This window comes from Eupeodes corollae, chromosome 2 (assembly GCF_945859685.1).
Source record: "Eupeodes corollae chromosome 2, idEupCoro1.1, whole genome shotgun sequence".
In the NCBI taxonomy this organism is placed as follows: domain Eukaryota; kingdom Metazoa; phylum Arthropoda; class Insecta; order Diptera; family Syrphidae; genus Eupeodes; species Eupeodes corollae.
Window position 1 is genome coordinate 90,349,200 of NC_079148.1, and position 16,766 is coordinate 90,365,965.

At 31.1% G+C, this 16,766-nt stretch overlaps 2 protein-coding genes across 15 annotated transcripts in view; one reads left to right on the forward strand and one right to left on the reverse strand.

Moving 5' to 3' along the window:
- LOC129948591 (uncharacterized) overlaps window positions 1-16,222 on the reverse strand; it is a 44,258-nt gene extending 28,036 nt beyond the window's left edge. The window contains exons 1-2 of the mRNA XM_056059719.1: window positions 15,548-16,222; window positions 15,210-15,357 (exon numbers count right to left, since the gene is read on the reverse strand). Coding sequence (XP_055915694.1) covers window positions 15,210-15,357; window positions 15,548-15,856 — 457 coding nt within the window. The 5' untranslated portion in view covers window positions 15,857-16,222. The remainder of the gene's footprint in view (window positions 1-15,209; window positions 15,358-15,547) is intronic.
- LOC129948589 (coiled-coil domain-containing protein CG32809) overlaps window positions 1-16,766 on the forward strand; it is a 413,266-nt gene that overhangs the window by 309,182 nt on the left and 87,318 nt on the right. The gene's annotated exons all lie outside the window — the stretch shown is intronic.

The window sequence follows — 16,766 nt, forward strand, 5'->3', positions numbered from 1 at the left end:
AGACGAGGCTAAATACCTGGGCCTTGTTTTCGTTAAAAAAAAAAACTAAATTGGAAATGCAACGTACAGGAAAGAGTTAAAAAAATTACAGTAGCTCTCTATTCTTGCAAAGAAGATATTGGGGTTTACAACCCAGAATCACGCATTGATTATATACACATCGGTAATCAAACCGATTTTAATGTACGGTGTGGCAGTATGGTGGACTGCTTTAGAGAAAGGTATAAACAGGGATAAGCTAAATAAAGTAAAACGTTCAGCTTGCCTATGTATAAAAGGATCGCTTCGCATGATCCCATCTGCGGCACTGGACACCTTACTCTACCTAACACCTCTTGACATATTAAGCAAACAAATAGCTGCAAACTCTGCTATTCGCCTCAAAGCTTCGTCGCAGTGGACCAACAACAACATTCTTAGAATCAATTCCAAAGCACACAGACTATACCATCCCCCAACTGCAATTCGACAGAAATTTCCAGATTTCTGTACCTCCCAGATCTTTTTGAGAGGATAGAACATTCCTGAAAGATGAGTCAATTTCTATACTCATGGGTCTAAAACAAAAGAAGGGGTTGGTGGAGGTGTGTACTCTTAACGACTGAAAATAAATCTCTCATTCCGCCTTCCCACTCATTGTAGCGTGTTCCAGGCGGAACTTTTGGCGATAAAGGAGGTCTTGTCCTGGCTTAAGGAAAACGTGATATCAACATCTGATATCCGTATTTTCTCAGATAGCCATTCCGCTATCAAATCTCTGAACGTTGTCTCTACAAACTCTATAACAGTTTAATATTCACCTTTGCTGGGTGCCGGGCCATAAAGACATTCCAGGCTTGCCAGGAACGAAACAGCCCATCCTACCACGTTTGTCACGTACTGGCATACCAATCGCTACTTGTAAATTGTTTCTAATGCCAGACGCTGCTGTGAGGAGGGCAGCCACCAAGTGGAACAACATCACAACGTATCAGGTCACAAAAAACACCTGGCCAACACTGGATTTAAAACGTTCAAGGTGCTTGCTCTCTAAGCAGATCGCATATAAGCTTGATAATTGGTGTGATAACCGGGAACTGTCAGCATTATCAGCCTCTCACGTTTTGTAAGGGACTCAAACTGGTTCCATTGAGCTTAGGAGGAAGCCTCAAGATTCATGTGGTATTACAATGGGCCATTAAACTGGCATAACCTAAAAAAATAAAAAATAAATTGGGTGGCGCGACAGTCCGTTGAGAACCAAGGCCTAGTGACTTACAACTCTCAACCATTCCTGTGTGCGAGTAATATTGTCAGGAATGGAGGGGACCTACAGTTTATATGCCGACTCCGAACGGCTAATTTTGAGAAAGCACTTTTTCATGACAATAGTTACTCTTGGAGAATTTGTCAATTCCTCGCAAGAGGCAGTACCCGTGAAAAGACTTTAGATGGCATAGGCAGGAATCGAAGATCGAACCCAAGACCTCTAGCATGACAGTCCAACGCACTAACCATCATGCCACGGGTTCTTGCCCTTACCTAACCTATAATAAAATCGATTTAATGGTAGAACCCTGAAAACAATTTGAATCGATTTTTAATTTATACTTCGATTTTGAAAAACTTAGCTGATAGTGTCTGGATAGCAATAGATTTTCTTAAATTATGTTGGTAGTTTTTACCAAATGATGATTTTCATTCTACAATGTGGACACAAACTTTTTTTTTCAAGTAGGAACAGTGCTTGAAAGATCAAACCAATCCTGGAAGCCTTCTTTTTAATAATATTAATCTTTTTAAATACGAGTAGTTCGGAAATGCGGTCGAGCATTGGGACTGGAATCTGTTTTGAAAATCTGAAACCACCATGAAATGCCTGGTAATAAGAAACAATTCTTTTTTAAAATATAAATGGCCCTCATAATATACATTTACGAGCACTAAAGTTATTGAATGTTGTTGTTTGAATATTCAAACAAAATTTTCACTGGAGACATACCTTAAAATCTGCTGTCCTAAGAAATGCTTTTGTCAACATTTAAAGTCCTTCCATTTTTTTTTTCAAAAATGACTGAAATGGTTGAAAGTTATCTATAGTCTTATTTTTCTATCCATCCAACTTATGACTAACCATATCAATTTCACTCTATAAATATTTTTACGCAAATCTTGAATTCTTTTCTTTTTAACTTTTAATTTTTGATTTTTCTCCCACTCAATTATTTATCCATAGAGATTGTGTTAAAAACAAAATAAAAAAAAATTAAATTTCTCTTTTCTTCTTTTCTCGTTTCAGGTAAGAAATTTACATTTTATCAATATCATCCAATACATAGTACTATAGCTTCTACATAAAACTTTTGCAAGAAAGTTAAGTTTTCTTGAGATGGAAAATTCTCCAGACGGTAAGTGCATTCAAAATCGATTCCAAAAAGCTTCTTCTCTCGCTGAAGTCAATTTTATTTCAGTTTATTCAGGGAAAAAAATCCTTTAGAAACACACATCGGCATAGCTATCTTTCAGGTACCTATGAACATTGAATTTTTGGAGGAGAAGCTGTAAAAAAAAATTGAAGTTGAAGATGAAATTATTTTACTCCTCTGGGGAGGAAGTGTGCGCACTTTATTTGACTTGGCGTTAGTTTACTCCTTTATGATATCTCTTTTGTTGGTTCAAATTTATAGTGAAGCACTGTTGAAGAAAATGCATTTGAATGTATAGGAAGGGATAGACAAATGAAATCGAATCGTTTTGTTAAAATTTTAAATCTTAATTATTGATTTATTTAAAGATCATAACCAAGATGCATCTACTTAAGGCTAAGATAGGTTTTGTTTTTAAAAGTGGAGTTTGCCCAAAACATTCGTTGATGTATTAATCGAAACAGCTAATGTTAAATTTGCTAAGACTAATTAGATAGATTTTTATTTGACAGTAAGTTGCATCTATATGTTACCACTATACGATTTTATTTGAAAACTTGTGGACGTTTATGCCCACCAGAACTATTTTTGGTTAAAATGTACGTATTACTATTATACCACTGTCTTTGAATTTTTTCTTGTTCACATCTTCTTAATGACAGTATCAGCTATAAATCAAGCGGTATAAAAACTTTACATATGTTACGTCTGTTTTGAAATCACACATTTAGTAATGTAATAAGCTGCTGCATGCATAGACCACATCAAGTCTAAACAACAAAAGCAAGTTCTTGAATCAAATAAGACACCTTCAATAGCTTTCACTTATAATTTTTAATCTAATTTCAACAACATTACATATTCCATTTCGAATGGAATTTTAATAAAAATAAAATAGAAATAGAAATAAAATAGATACAACAACAAAAGAAAAATAGATACATAAGTGCTTCTTTATTTATTCGTATTTTAAATGAAAAAAAAATGCTCTGATTAAAATCATTTAATGATTGTAAAAACAAAATTGTAAATTATGTAGATCGAAGATAACCAGTTAAATAATTCACTCCCTATAACTTAATTGAAATTCAAAGTATTTTAAATTTTGATCGGTCAGTTTGTTGAAAGCAGAAGTTGTCAAAAACATGTCTTTTATAAACTGATCGATTGCTAATAGAGTACTTAAATTCAGACATCAACTTTTTGACATTAAAAGAGATTAATTTTGCTTTAAAATAGCATTAAGTTTTCGCTTTTTTATTTAATGTTTAACTAACTTTAATGTAATGGCCTAAAAGTTGTTTAACAATTTGAAACTTTTAGTTTTTGTTTTAATTATATTGCCACATACTGCCATTAACAATTTTGTTCGATTTTTTGTACTTGGTTAAAGTTTCTAAAAGGTTTATATATACCCTTATAATGGTTAAACACAGTGCAAGTAATTAGAAAAAAGGCAGGATTAGAAAGGGGATGCACATTAGTTTTGAACGTCTGTACATTTGAATGAGTGGGAAATATTGAGCCTATTAAAGCGTTGCACATTCATGTAGTACGGCTCAAGAGAGAATCCCTATTCTTAGCAGTACATCCGAAGTTGGGTTTATAGTAAATTGGTGAACATTCCCAGTAGTAGGGGTATTACGGTAAAATATTTTGAGGGGGGGGGGAATACAACTAGATATTTTGCCAGAGCATTGTTGTTGAAAATATCGATAAAACAATGAAAGACATGATACCTTGCCTGGTAGATCAGAATGGTTAAAAAACATCTAGCATCTTTGAAAAAAAAAATTAAACACTTAACAGCATTTTGGTAGAAGACCAATTTCAAAACAATAGTTTTGTATTTGTTCCGTTTACAAATGCTCCAGTATATCTGATAATATAACCAATGGCCTGCTTAAGCGAATTGCCTTCTATATATTTGACGTGATTTGCTTCATTTTCAATATACTCGTAAGTATGACCTCTGGAATTTTTCCATCGTTATGAGTCAATACCGGCCAATAGCCATATTACCAACTTTCTCTAAACTTTTTGAAAAACTCATAAAGGATCGTATGGTGTTTTTTTTTATACAAAAATGAGTTTTTCAGCAACGGACAATTTGTTTTCGTGGAGGTAGAAGTACTGACGATGCCATATTAAAGTTTTGCAGTGAGTTGAGTGAAAGTTTTAACGACAATAAAAGTGTTCTAGTGTTATTGATCTAAATAAGGCATTTGATTTGCTCAATCATCATATCCTTTTAGGAAAAAATTATGAAGCTGGATTTAGAGGTCCGGTTTTCTATTGGTTTTCTACCTATTTATCCGCTAGATATCAAAGAGTTAGAATCGATGAAATATTTAGCCATATTCAGGAGCTTACTGCCAGTGTTCCTCAAGGTTCGGTGCTAGGTGCAATATTGTTTTTGGTATACATAAACTCTGTCTTTCAAAAATCATCAATTAACAAAATTACAGCGTTTCCTGATGATATATGGCTCTGAAATATATTAGCAATTACCTATTTGAATTGATCGCTGTAACAAAAAGATTTAAATTTACTAACACAATGGTTTTCTAGGAATGAGCATATTTTAAGTGAAAAAAAACAAAAACAATGGTCTGCAATTTAAAAGAAACAGCTTCAATCTTGGACTGTAATGTAATCTTCCATTGAGTAACATGTAAGAAACTTAACTTAGCTACACATTCTTGTGCAGAATCCAACTTTGAACATATGACACCTTGTTCAAGTGATTGTTTTGAAATCGGAGTCATTAATAGTTTTAAATATTTAGGAGTTACAATTGACAAAAATTTAAATTGGAAACAATATACTGGTGAATTAAAAAAATACTTAATGTCGGTAACTCCTAAAATTATTAAAACAAACTTGTACCAAAAATCTATTTATTAACAACAATATACTTTGGGCTCGCTCATTCTAAGCTACAGTATGGAATAACTAGTTGGGGAGGTACATATCAAAACACGCCTGATCCAATAATCACATCGCAGAAACATATTGTCCGAATCATTTGTAAGAAATCAAGGTTAGCAAGTAATTTGCCTTTATTTCAAGATCTTCGTATCTTGCCGTTGCAACTCATTTATGTATATACAGTTCTTAAAGTGGATACAGTCAGGTACTCAGAAACTCAAATACACACAGCTCAAGAATTAATACTCTATTTTTAGATAATATTCCGATGAGTAATAGAACTAAATTCTCAAATTTTTACACTGCAACAGCACCTTAACTTTTTAATCAATTGCCTCTTAAAACTTAAAAGGTTCAATATTTATTTTCGAAAACAGTAAAACGATGGCTCTTTGAAGTGAACGGTTTGATGGTCAAAAATCTGTTTTTAAGTATAGCATAACTTTTAAGCTTTGTGTTTACTTTTCCTTTCAATTTTAGTTATACTTCATTAAATAATTATTATTTTTTTAAACTATTTTCTATTTGAATTAACAAAGTACTCCAAATATTCATTTGTTTTATACATAGATATACTTAAATTTCCTGATATGGTTGATACGTACTACTTTTTTGTTCTACATAAATATTTATTTTAACATTATTAAAATAATACATAGAGAATGGAATGAAAATAAATAAATAATAATAAAAAAAAAGAACAAAAAGCTGGTTAGTCTCCTTGATGCAAGTACCACCAATGGCTAGTGGCATTGGGGGAGTGTTACGCTTTTGCGACAGTAAAGACAGCATTGCTTTTTTAAAGCATTAAATTGGGAATTTAATGAGCTTATCATACTCTGCCGTTGGTGGTCAACATTCTAAGAACAAGGAGAAGAATTATAATACGAAAATGAAAAGCTAAAGGTACCGTCGTCAGCGAAACAATTAAGACAAAAGATAATTTTTAAAAATAAGAAAGAGTGTCGGAGACAAAACGGAGCCATGCGGCATACCAGCGTTTATTTTGTGGCTATCAGATTTTAACCCTTTAAATACAACTTAAATTGAATGGTCCGAAAGATAAATACTAAATCAACGAAGAAGAAATTCACTAATACCAAATGCACGCATTTTCGATAAGATATGATGATTCGAGGCACGCTTTGATAACGTTGGCACGTGTACCTTTTGCTACAACTGGTAGAGTTTGGCGAAAGTCTCCAGCGAAAACAAAAGTTACGCCACCTATCATATTGCATGAGTTTCTTCTACATGAGCTCTATGGCTTATCCCAAATAATCAGAGTCGTGTCCTGTAAGAGCTTTCACAGTGGACCATTTTTACGGATTGAACATACGGACTGTTTGATCTAAAGAAAAAGCGAACGGTGATTTGATTGTAGAGTGAGTAGTTTTCCCATCATTTAATAGGGATGCAGTAATTCCTGACGATGGCAATGCCAGTGCTTTTCTTCCGGATAATCGTACTTTTGACAGTACTTAATTGACAAGAAAGGTTTTACCCGTGCCACCGGGTGCGTCCAACAAAAAAATTAACCACTGTTATTTTCCACACTTTAAATTATAGCATCGTACGATTCTTTTTGATCTATCATTTTGTCCTATCATTAATACTCTTCGCAGCTTTTAATAAAAATTAATATTTAAGATTTCTCTAGTAATCTAGTACTAAATATAGTCTATGTTACTCAGTAATAATGTAGCTTTCTAATGAGAAAAAAATTATTAAAATCGGTCCAGTAATTTTTGAGCTTATTCGTTACATACAAAAATACAAATCTTCCCTCTTTATAATATTAGTGTGGATGTAGATATAAAGTGGAATGAAAAATCTCAAGTAAAAAATTGAATCATTATCCATCCATCAATATGAAAGTATCATATTTTAAGTGATACCAAATTTTGTAAAGTGGACAAACCAATGATTTTTAATTTTGGAATATGCTTGAGACGTTTAGAAATTGCATTTTTTTAACTTCATAGAATATTAGTTAAGAGAATATTTGACTATCAAGTATCAAGTGGCTTATAGATTTTATAGTAGAAATAGTGCCTAAAAACTTGAACGCACATTAATTTAATTAATTCATTTTAACCCGAAATTATAACAATTACTTTGTTTTAATTAGTTTTATTATTAATGCATTCCGTCTTTAATCAATAAAAGCAGAGTGTTTCTTTTTTTAAATATTTTTTTTAATGTGACCAGCGCAAATCATCATAAGTCTGTAATAGACTTAGGATATAATCAATCTCTTATTTTAACTAAATTATCAAAAATGATATACGTGCATATATTTTTTTTTATTTTATTTTCCTCAAATATCTGATGAAAAAATTGAAATTGATTTCATTTCCTGGGTCGTCTTTCTATTTTCATAACATAAATGAATATAACCATCATACAAAATCATATAGACCATCTGCTTCTAGGACAATTTAGAAGTATAAACCTCAATAAATAATTCAGGTGACAAAGGAACACACAAGTGAACAAACAAACCAACAAAAAAAAAGAAGAAAAAGTAATGAAAGAAACTTCCGAACGTTGTCCATCTCAAGGCTGAGAAACAGTGGAACAAATCTATACAAATATGTCAATCAATTTTAAATAAAACAGAATATACAATGTCAAGTAAGATTGATAAAAGAGAGTAAAAAGAAAACAGAATAACAACCAACATCTTTTTAAATAGAAAACATCAACATTTTATGGAAAGCGGTTAAAAAAGATCACTTTGATGCTATAAAGTTAAGCTAGAATTGTAGACTTTTTTAGGCTTGGTGCTAGAAAAACATTAACAAACAACAACATATAAAACAAAAGATGCCTCATACCACGTGGCCAACTAAACTAAATAAATATATTGGGGTATATTCATAGATTTTTGCTAACTCTTGCTAAGTTGTTACAAAGCAATTCCAGATCTTAGACCTGAGCTAGACCTGTGGTTTAACTATAAACATAGCAATTGGTGTGTTTAAATTGTTATTATCACAGCCAAATGTCATATTTCATTTTTGTTTGTGAATTGAAAAGCTGAAAAATTAAAATATATGAAATGAAAATGTCGGTTCATACCGCAATTGAAGAATATATGGATTCCTAAGAGGAATTTAAGTTATTTGGTGATCTGCAAAATATGCCAACAAGAAAAAGAAAAATATACCAAATACGGTTCAATTCATTTGAATTAAGCGACAAGAATTTTTATGAATGATATCGTTTGGATAAAGAAACAAGTTCGAAAATATAACAGTATTTTTTTTTTGCATTGACCTGTCATTTGAAGTATAATTGTAGAAGAATACAACTTTAAACTGGGGTTTTACTAAACATCAGGAAAATTGACTATGAGCTGTGTTTATTTAATCAACAAGCCTTAAACTATAGATTAAGAAATCACGACTTTAGTAATTCTCTATAAATAGGCCCCATTATTTTTATTTTTGAACATCCGGGAAAAAACTTGAGTCAAAAACTAAAACTTATTAATTTCTAAGCCACTTTTTCACAGAAACACAGTTGTTTTAAATTTTAAAACTTTTTATTTTGGCTATCCAGAATTAAGATATTACAACAATGGGTCAAAATATTTCCATTGCCCGTCCTACTGTGCACCTTCAAAGTGACTCAATATGGAAAATTCAATTTTCTCCTCCGTAGCTAGTAAGCAAACCACCTTTCAGAAAAGAATCTTTTGAGATAGATATAAGAAAAACTAATAAATGTCTTCAAGGCACATTCCATAATGACACCGGATTCTTTTTTCTTTTCTTTTTCGTCTGTTTATGTATCTTAGGAGTGTTGAAAAATGGGGATGAAAATAAAGGATACTTCTATAAGACTTACGTATATACATATATCTACTTGTCTGATGGTTTGCATTTTATGCAGTAAATTAAACTGATATGAAAAGCTTAGTTTAAGTTGAGAAAGAGATTATAGCTATAGAAGGTGAGCGGCATAGGTTAAGTGAAAGAGATGTTTGTTTCAAGAGGGTTGAAAAATACGAGTTTACAAAGTCTGAGGATTATTGCCTCAAAACAGAAAAAAAGTTATAGTTATTTTCTTTAGAAGATTTCTTTAACATTTTCTCTGAATTTCTATCGGTTTGTTTTTGATATGGGACTTCTGGTCTATTCTTTGTGAAAAACAGAGTCTGTTCCAGAATCAATACCTTGAGGTTGGTTTTTGATTTTTAATAACCAAAGACATCTTTTTTTGCTAAGTTTAAATGTTGTATTGGTTCCTTTATTTATACCTAGTTTGTAGAAGAACTTGAGAAAATCTTTGACGTCTGAATATACTCATAGCTGTTTGTTTTTTACCTCCTATTTTCTTCAGGGGTTTTTGTCTTTTTGATTGGAAACATTAGAAATAAAGGTTAAAGTTATGATATTGATAAATGATAGAAGGATTAATTTTAAAGTTTAAACGCGTTGCATTTTTTGTTCAAATGGTGAAGACTCTCAAGTCTTAACCTTAGTTGTGTTATGTAAGTATTTCAAACAATATATCTTTCTGCTTTCACATTATCAAATTATTCGTTATCGTTGTATATATATAAAATTCAACACAAAGACCATTGAAAACAGATTACCTCCCCCAAAAATATCCTTATCTCAACAATATTTTATATTATTGTAAATAAAACATAAAAAGGCCAAAATATAACTTAGCGAAACGCAAAGAGAAAATGAATATTAATCATTTCATCCCATTAGCATATTCATAACCGCATCCCATATATGATTCCGTTTGTACATATTTCACCCAACAACATATGAAAAAAGTTCAAGGCTTCTCGAAGATTTATGTACACACGAGTACATACAATTTGGGTGCCATCTTTAAATCTTTGGGAAAATACTAAATTAAAACAAAAAATTAATATTTTATTTAACAATTAATTTCCTCGAAGAATTAAGATTGAAGAGATGACAAACATTTATGCAATTCATCAGAAAGCTACAATTTCAGATTCATATCCATTCCACAAATACTACTTGAATACCAAAACGACCAACCTCTCAAATACGAATATGACAATATAGTCCCTCGTTTAATCTGCCATAATAATGTATGGTTTATATATGTTTGCACGTGAATTACCATAACCACTTTTTTATGTAATATTATGTGGGTTTTAGCCATAATCATCAAGCATTTAATAGGGTGTAACAATGATTACACATCTATTATGCCAGAGGAGAAAAGAAAAAAAATATTTGCAACTCTCTGAACGACTTAACAATTTAAGAATAAAGTCAAACAAAATAACAAACAGACATTCGTCAACCGTGATCCGTGTATGTAAACTTTTATTGTTCATAATGTTTTCTTTATTCTTACCTTTTTTAAATCTGTAAGGTGCTTTGAATCATCATCATCACCGGGATATCCTGTTTTATTGCAGGTGTATAGTTTAAGTTGAGTCGTTTTGAAAAGCTGTAGAGAAACAAACGTCACCTCTTTTTCACGAGCTAAATTTGAATTAGTTTTTACTGAATGATTCCAATAGAAGTTGCTTGTAAGTTCAGGTGGGTTTGAAAAGGTAAATAAATGAGAGAAATTTGAATTTAAAACCATTCTGACATTAAAGCTAGATTTTTTTTCAGAACTATTATAAGCATTTTTAATTTAATGTGATTTAAAAAAATGTCTTACAGAGTAATCAAAAGGCATAGTTGACGCAAACAAAGCCAATTTTGACCCTTCACTCTGACAAAGTTGGAAGCTTTAAAATGTCTATATTTCAGACCTAGTCAAGGAATTCCATTTTACTAAATTTCAACTTTATAGTGTTATTAGTTTCTGAGATATAGCACAGCGAATGTCACGAAAACCGTAAACCGATCCGTCATCAAATATTGTTAAGTATGTACTTTCTGGCATCGTAAATTCTAAAAATTTAGCACAAAGTTAAGCCTAATGTTGCAAAGAAAAGCAAAATTTTTGTTTTTTGATTAAGGGGCGTGGAATCAACCCACTTTTCAAATACATATGTATATACAAAATAAAATATATTTGAGCGCGTTGGAGTTTTGATAGTTCATTTCAACCATATTAAAGTTCATTAAAAAGAAATTGTGCGACCTTCTGTTTTAAACATTGTTTTAGTTTTAACTTGGAACGAAATCTAGTAGATTCATAAACGATCAGTGGCGACTTTAGGCATGGGCCCGGTTGGCCAGGGCGCAGGGCCCTGCAATCATTTTTCCACCAAGTCAAAATGAATGAATCTATATAAGAATTATATAGACAACAAAATAAGGTTAGTGGACAGTAACAGAAAAACAAGTTTTATTTTACTCTCCGTTTCGTTGAAATTCTCCTCCTCAACATCTTAAACTTCTGGCAACATAAATCTTTAATCATGAATCTTTACACGCTGGTCAACATTATTTTAACAACTCTGCTTTCGTTCTGCTCTAAAGTTCTGCACACATGTTAGCTTTTCAACTCACTCCATAAACAAACACAAATTTGTCCCATGATGAGTCGCATAGAACAATTTTGTTTCCTTTCCTCTTTCTTCCTCTCTGTTCAATGGAAGGAATAAAGACTATGTTCTTTCTCATTTATAAATGATCTAAGCGAGGATCTTGATAAATTTGAAGCGTGTGCCAAAATTCAGATTTCAGATGCTAATTATAAAGACTTAATCTAACAACACCAACACCGTCCAGCTTATTGGGAAAGAAAAGTTTAAAATATCTTTTACTTTGCAATTAAAAATACGATCCAACTGTTTCAAGAAATGAATAAATTATTTGTTTTTTTTTTTGCCGATTGCAATATTTTACTTCAGTTTTCAAAAAAAATGATCTTCGAAGCACAATGCTACAAGATAGACTAAACAGCTTGTCAATTTTAACAATTGAAAATGAATTTCTCCAGGAAATTGAATTCTTGATGTTTTTTTGCAACTGACAAAGTCAGAAAAGTATGCCTTCAATAATATTTTTTGTATACTTAATTTACATATATTTATTAAAAAAAAAAACAAAAACTAAAACAAATATAAAGAAATAAACTTACATACAATTAAAAAAAATTAAAATATTAGAAATCAACACAATACTTATCAAAAATTAACTATAAAGAAAAATGGTCAACATATTGCAAAATATATTCACACACAGTTAAAAATATGAACTTTAATATTCTTGATAAAATATTCATACAAAGTTTAAAAAAGCCAAAACTCCCATTGTTTAAGATAAAAAGAAAGCTCGTATGTATGGAAATAAAATAAATAAATTGGGTACTTGGCAACTCTCAACCATTCCTGTGTGTGAGTCGTAGATGGAGGGGACCTACAATTTAAATGCCGAATCCAAACGACTAACTTAAGAAAGCACTTTACATGCTAGCAGTTTACACAACGCACTTACAATTGTGCCATAAGTAGTACACTTCGAATTTGACTTCAAAATCAAACTATCACGTCAAGTTGAGATAAAACCTCTTATTATACATAAAACACATCAAAAACAAAGCTTATAAAGGTAATGTAAATTATGAATTCACAATCCCTTACTTCAATATTTTGCTTTAAATTTTGTATTTGAGTATCCTCACAAGTTGTAAGCTATCAACTACCATACCATTAACTAAACAGAAAACCGCAAGTCAGTACAAAAAATGTTTGATCGTATCATGAATTCATAGTCTAAAGGTTATTTCTTCAAGAATGTTAAAAATGGGTATTTTTGAGTTTACACAGCGATTTTAACTGCTTTTTATTCTTACCAACCTATAAAATATTCTGTAATATTTGATAAATTATAAAAAATCACCGGGATTTACGAGGCCTTTATCATAGAAAACAGTTGTATTATAACCATAACATGAATTAAGAATTCTACAGCTAACTCTTTTGAAACAATAAGCGTTTTTTAACATCCCATAGGACGTTATTGTAATGTGTCCGATTTGTCAAAAAAAGGTGAACATTTTGCTTAACTCTAAATATCTCACGAACCAATGATGCTAGAGACTTCAATTAAATTTAATATTATATATTACATATAATGTTATACCAATATATATTTGGAAAAAAAAAACAATTAACGGTTTTTCTTTATAAATCGAAAAAACTGAAAAAAATATTTGTCACCTCAAAAATTTTTCAAATCAAAAATGATTTTATCTCCAAAAAATAAAAACCTTAAAAGAAAAACATTACTCAAAGTTGGTAAAAATTGAATTTCGACTCAAATATCTTTTCAAAAACTCGAGATTATGGCTTCAAGCTTATTTTATGTTACACAAAAATTCTGTAAAGATTTGAGAAAAATCGAACTGACAGTTTTTTTACAAAAAATAAAAACTTAGGAGAAAATTTAACAAAAGTTGGTAAAAATTGGTTTTAAATACAAATATCTTTTAAAAAAATTTGAGATAATAACTTTCAACTAATTTTAACATATAAGGAATATTGTTTTCAATATTCGAAAAATTTCAATCGAATTGACTTTTTTTTACAAAAAATAAGAACCTTAACAAAAAACTTAATACAAGTTGTTGATTGATTTTCGACTCAAATATCTTTTCAAAACTATGAGATATTTGCTTTAAACTACTTTTATCTTATAAAAAATAATTGTTGTCAACATTCAGTAAAATTGTGAGAAAAATCTAATTGACATTTTATTTACAAAAAATAAAAACCTAATATAAAAACTTGGAAAAAATTTCTTTTCGACTCAAATAGCTTTTCAAAAATTAAAAATATTGTCTTCAAACATTTTTTTTATTTCACAGAAAATATTGTTTCGATTTCAGTAGTTTTTTTTAAACCCAACAGTCCGCTTTTTCAGAAAAAATAAAAACTACAAAAAATAGTATGCAAATTTGGTAAAAATTGATGTTCGGTTCTTGATTAAGTTCATTTATCCAATTTATAAAAAAATAAAAAATGCTATTAAAATTGGTAAAAATTTGTTTTGAATAAAAATGTATTTAACAAAACTAGAAAAAAACTAAACTTTTTCATTATTTGAAAAATATTATTGGTAATTTTCAAATTTTCAAGAATAATTCAACTCACAACTTTTTTAATTCAACACGAAAACCTACAAACTTTTAAGCAAAACAAATCGACAGACGGGATGGGAAGTTATCAGTGTGGGTTGAAATGCCTCTTTTTTATTAACATTTTTGAGCAATGTATGAATTAATCAACAATTACAAAATAAATAAATTACTGCACTTTGACATTTATTCAGAACATAATATATTTATTTGTAAATATGTTCTGTTTTAGAGTTATAAAACATTTAGTTAATTCGAAGATTTATATAAAAATAAACTAGAAGATTTTAACAATTTAATTGACCATATAATGTGTATATAGGCTTAACAAATAACAATAACCCTGAATCAAGGAACAAACAAATATAATTTATAATAAAATTATAAACAAAAGTTTAATTTTGTCGGAATTGCATTAAAAAAAAAAGTTTTGTTCGATATGTTTTGATTCTGACTCAAAATGTAATCTTAAAAAAGCTTAATTTGAATAAAATTAATAATTAAGGACCTAATTGAAAACCTTGAGTAATATGGGAATGACAAATTTCCCAAAGTTTTCGTTTGACTCAATATATACTTGTTTCATATTTTTTGGAATTTTTAATCCATTCTCAAAATCAATAAAAATCATACACCTCGTACTTTCAGATATCGGAAAACAATAAGATCACATCTTACATCAATTGCTATATTTTTTTTATAAAAATGTATATTTATTTTTCTATTAATTATTTCTACTTAAAAGGTTTTAGAAAAAAAATGAAATATTTTTTTCCTCACGAAAACAATTTTAAATAACCTTCAAACTTCCTTTTACATAAAACTCACCTGAATAAGTCAATAAAGTGTGATCGCCACTGTGATTTGTAAATCGCATCCAATAGCAAATTGTAAACTGGTCAAGTTCTGGAATTTTGTTACGGAACGACACCGTTCCCTCGTGGTCAAATGCATACTTTTTCACACTACACGGATCCTAAACCCCAAAAACAAAAACAAACGAACAAACAAGAAATAATTCAAAACCAAAAACCATCGAATCAACAATATAATTTTCACAATCAAAGAGACCACCCTATCGTCGTCGGTTGGTCGGTTGGTCTGTGGGTCGGTCGGTCGGTCGTCTGTTGGCTGGTCTCTCTTTTTTTTATAATGAACACACGCACCTCACCGAAAACGTCACTTGTCACATGCTTCGGTTCAGGATAATTATAACCGAATACATCCTCAAGCCCACTCGGTTCCGATGGAACAATGGGTGCTAATTTAGCCTCAGGGCCTGTAAACTCTAAGGGAATATCACTACCCCCGAGGGTGTTTATCGAGTGTGATTGCGAACCGAATCCTGGATGCGATTGGTGTAGACTATATGTGGTTGCATGGCCGACAATTGGCTTCCAGCAATCAATAGTTGGAGCTAAGCCCACCAAAAGCAACACCAGGCTAACCATCACGGAATCCCACGCCAAATGCATTTTCCAGTAACAACAATAACAAAGCAACAAAACAAAAACCTAACCAATGTGAGTTTAATATAGTCGTACGAGTCGAGTTTATAGATGAACGATATGAAACAACTTAAATTAAGACCTTTGAAATACACGCAACCGAGCTGTAGCAGCTTCAACGATTAACTAAAATTTCGCGACGCTCTCCGGCCAACGAAAATCTGCACGTACGTACGTTAGAGCTTCGGTCTTCGTCTTCGGTGGAGGTAGAAGTAGATAGTCGCCGCACCACCGCCATAGATAGATTTGGAAGGGAGACCTAAGCTGTCAGGTCAGGTGTTCGAGGTTTTAAGATACAAAAGAAATTCATAATATAATTTTCGCTATATAGAGGGGACGTATAAAGCTTGACGTATAGACTCATGTAAAGCCCGTTTTGTGTATGCTTCAGCTTGGTTTACAGCTTCAGCTTCAACTGCAGATGAAAACCTGTGGAAATAGAATTTAAAAATAGAAACAAAAACAAATCGTATCCGACAGATCGGCATAATCAACATGAGATCGTCAGCTCTACTCTCAGCACGAAAATCTCCGAGATTCCTCAATGAAAATGAAAGTTTGGCACAATCGACGAAGTGACGTATAGAAACATTTATGTTAAATTCTTTAAGTTTTTCATTACCGAACCGTGAATTGAATTTATGAGAGGAAAAATCGGTGTTGGCTTAATGGGGATAGGAAACCAGCAGTAGTGTTATAAGGTGCGTCAAAGCGTTGCTGGCGGTACCATAAATTACTGATTTATCTTTGATTTATGCTGATGGAATGCAAATGCAATCAGATGAATCAATCCTCAATCGACACTTTACATATGAAGCTTGAAAATTTGAAAATTTGTAATGAGTGTTGATTGAAAATATAATGTAATATATTATGT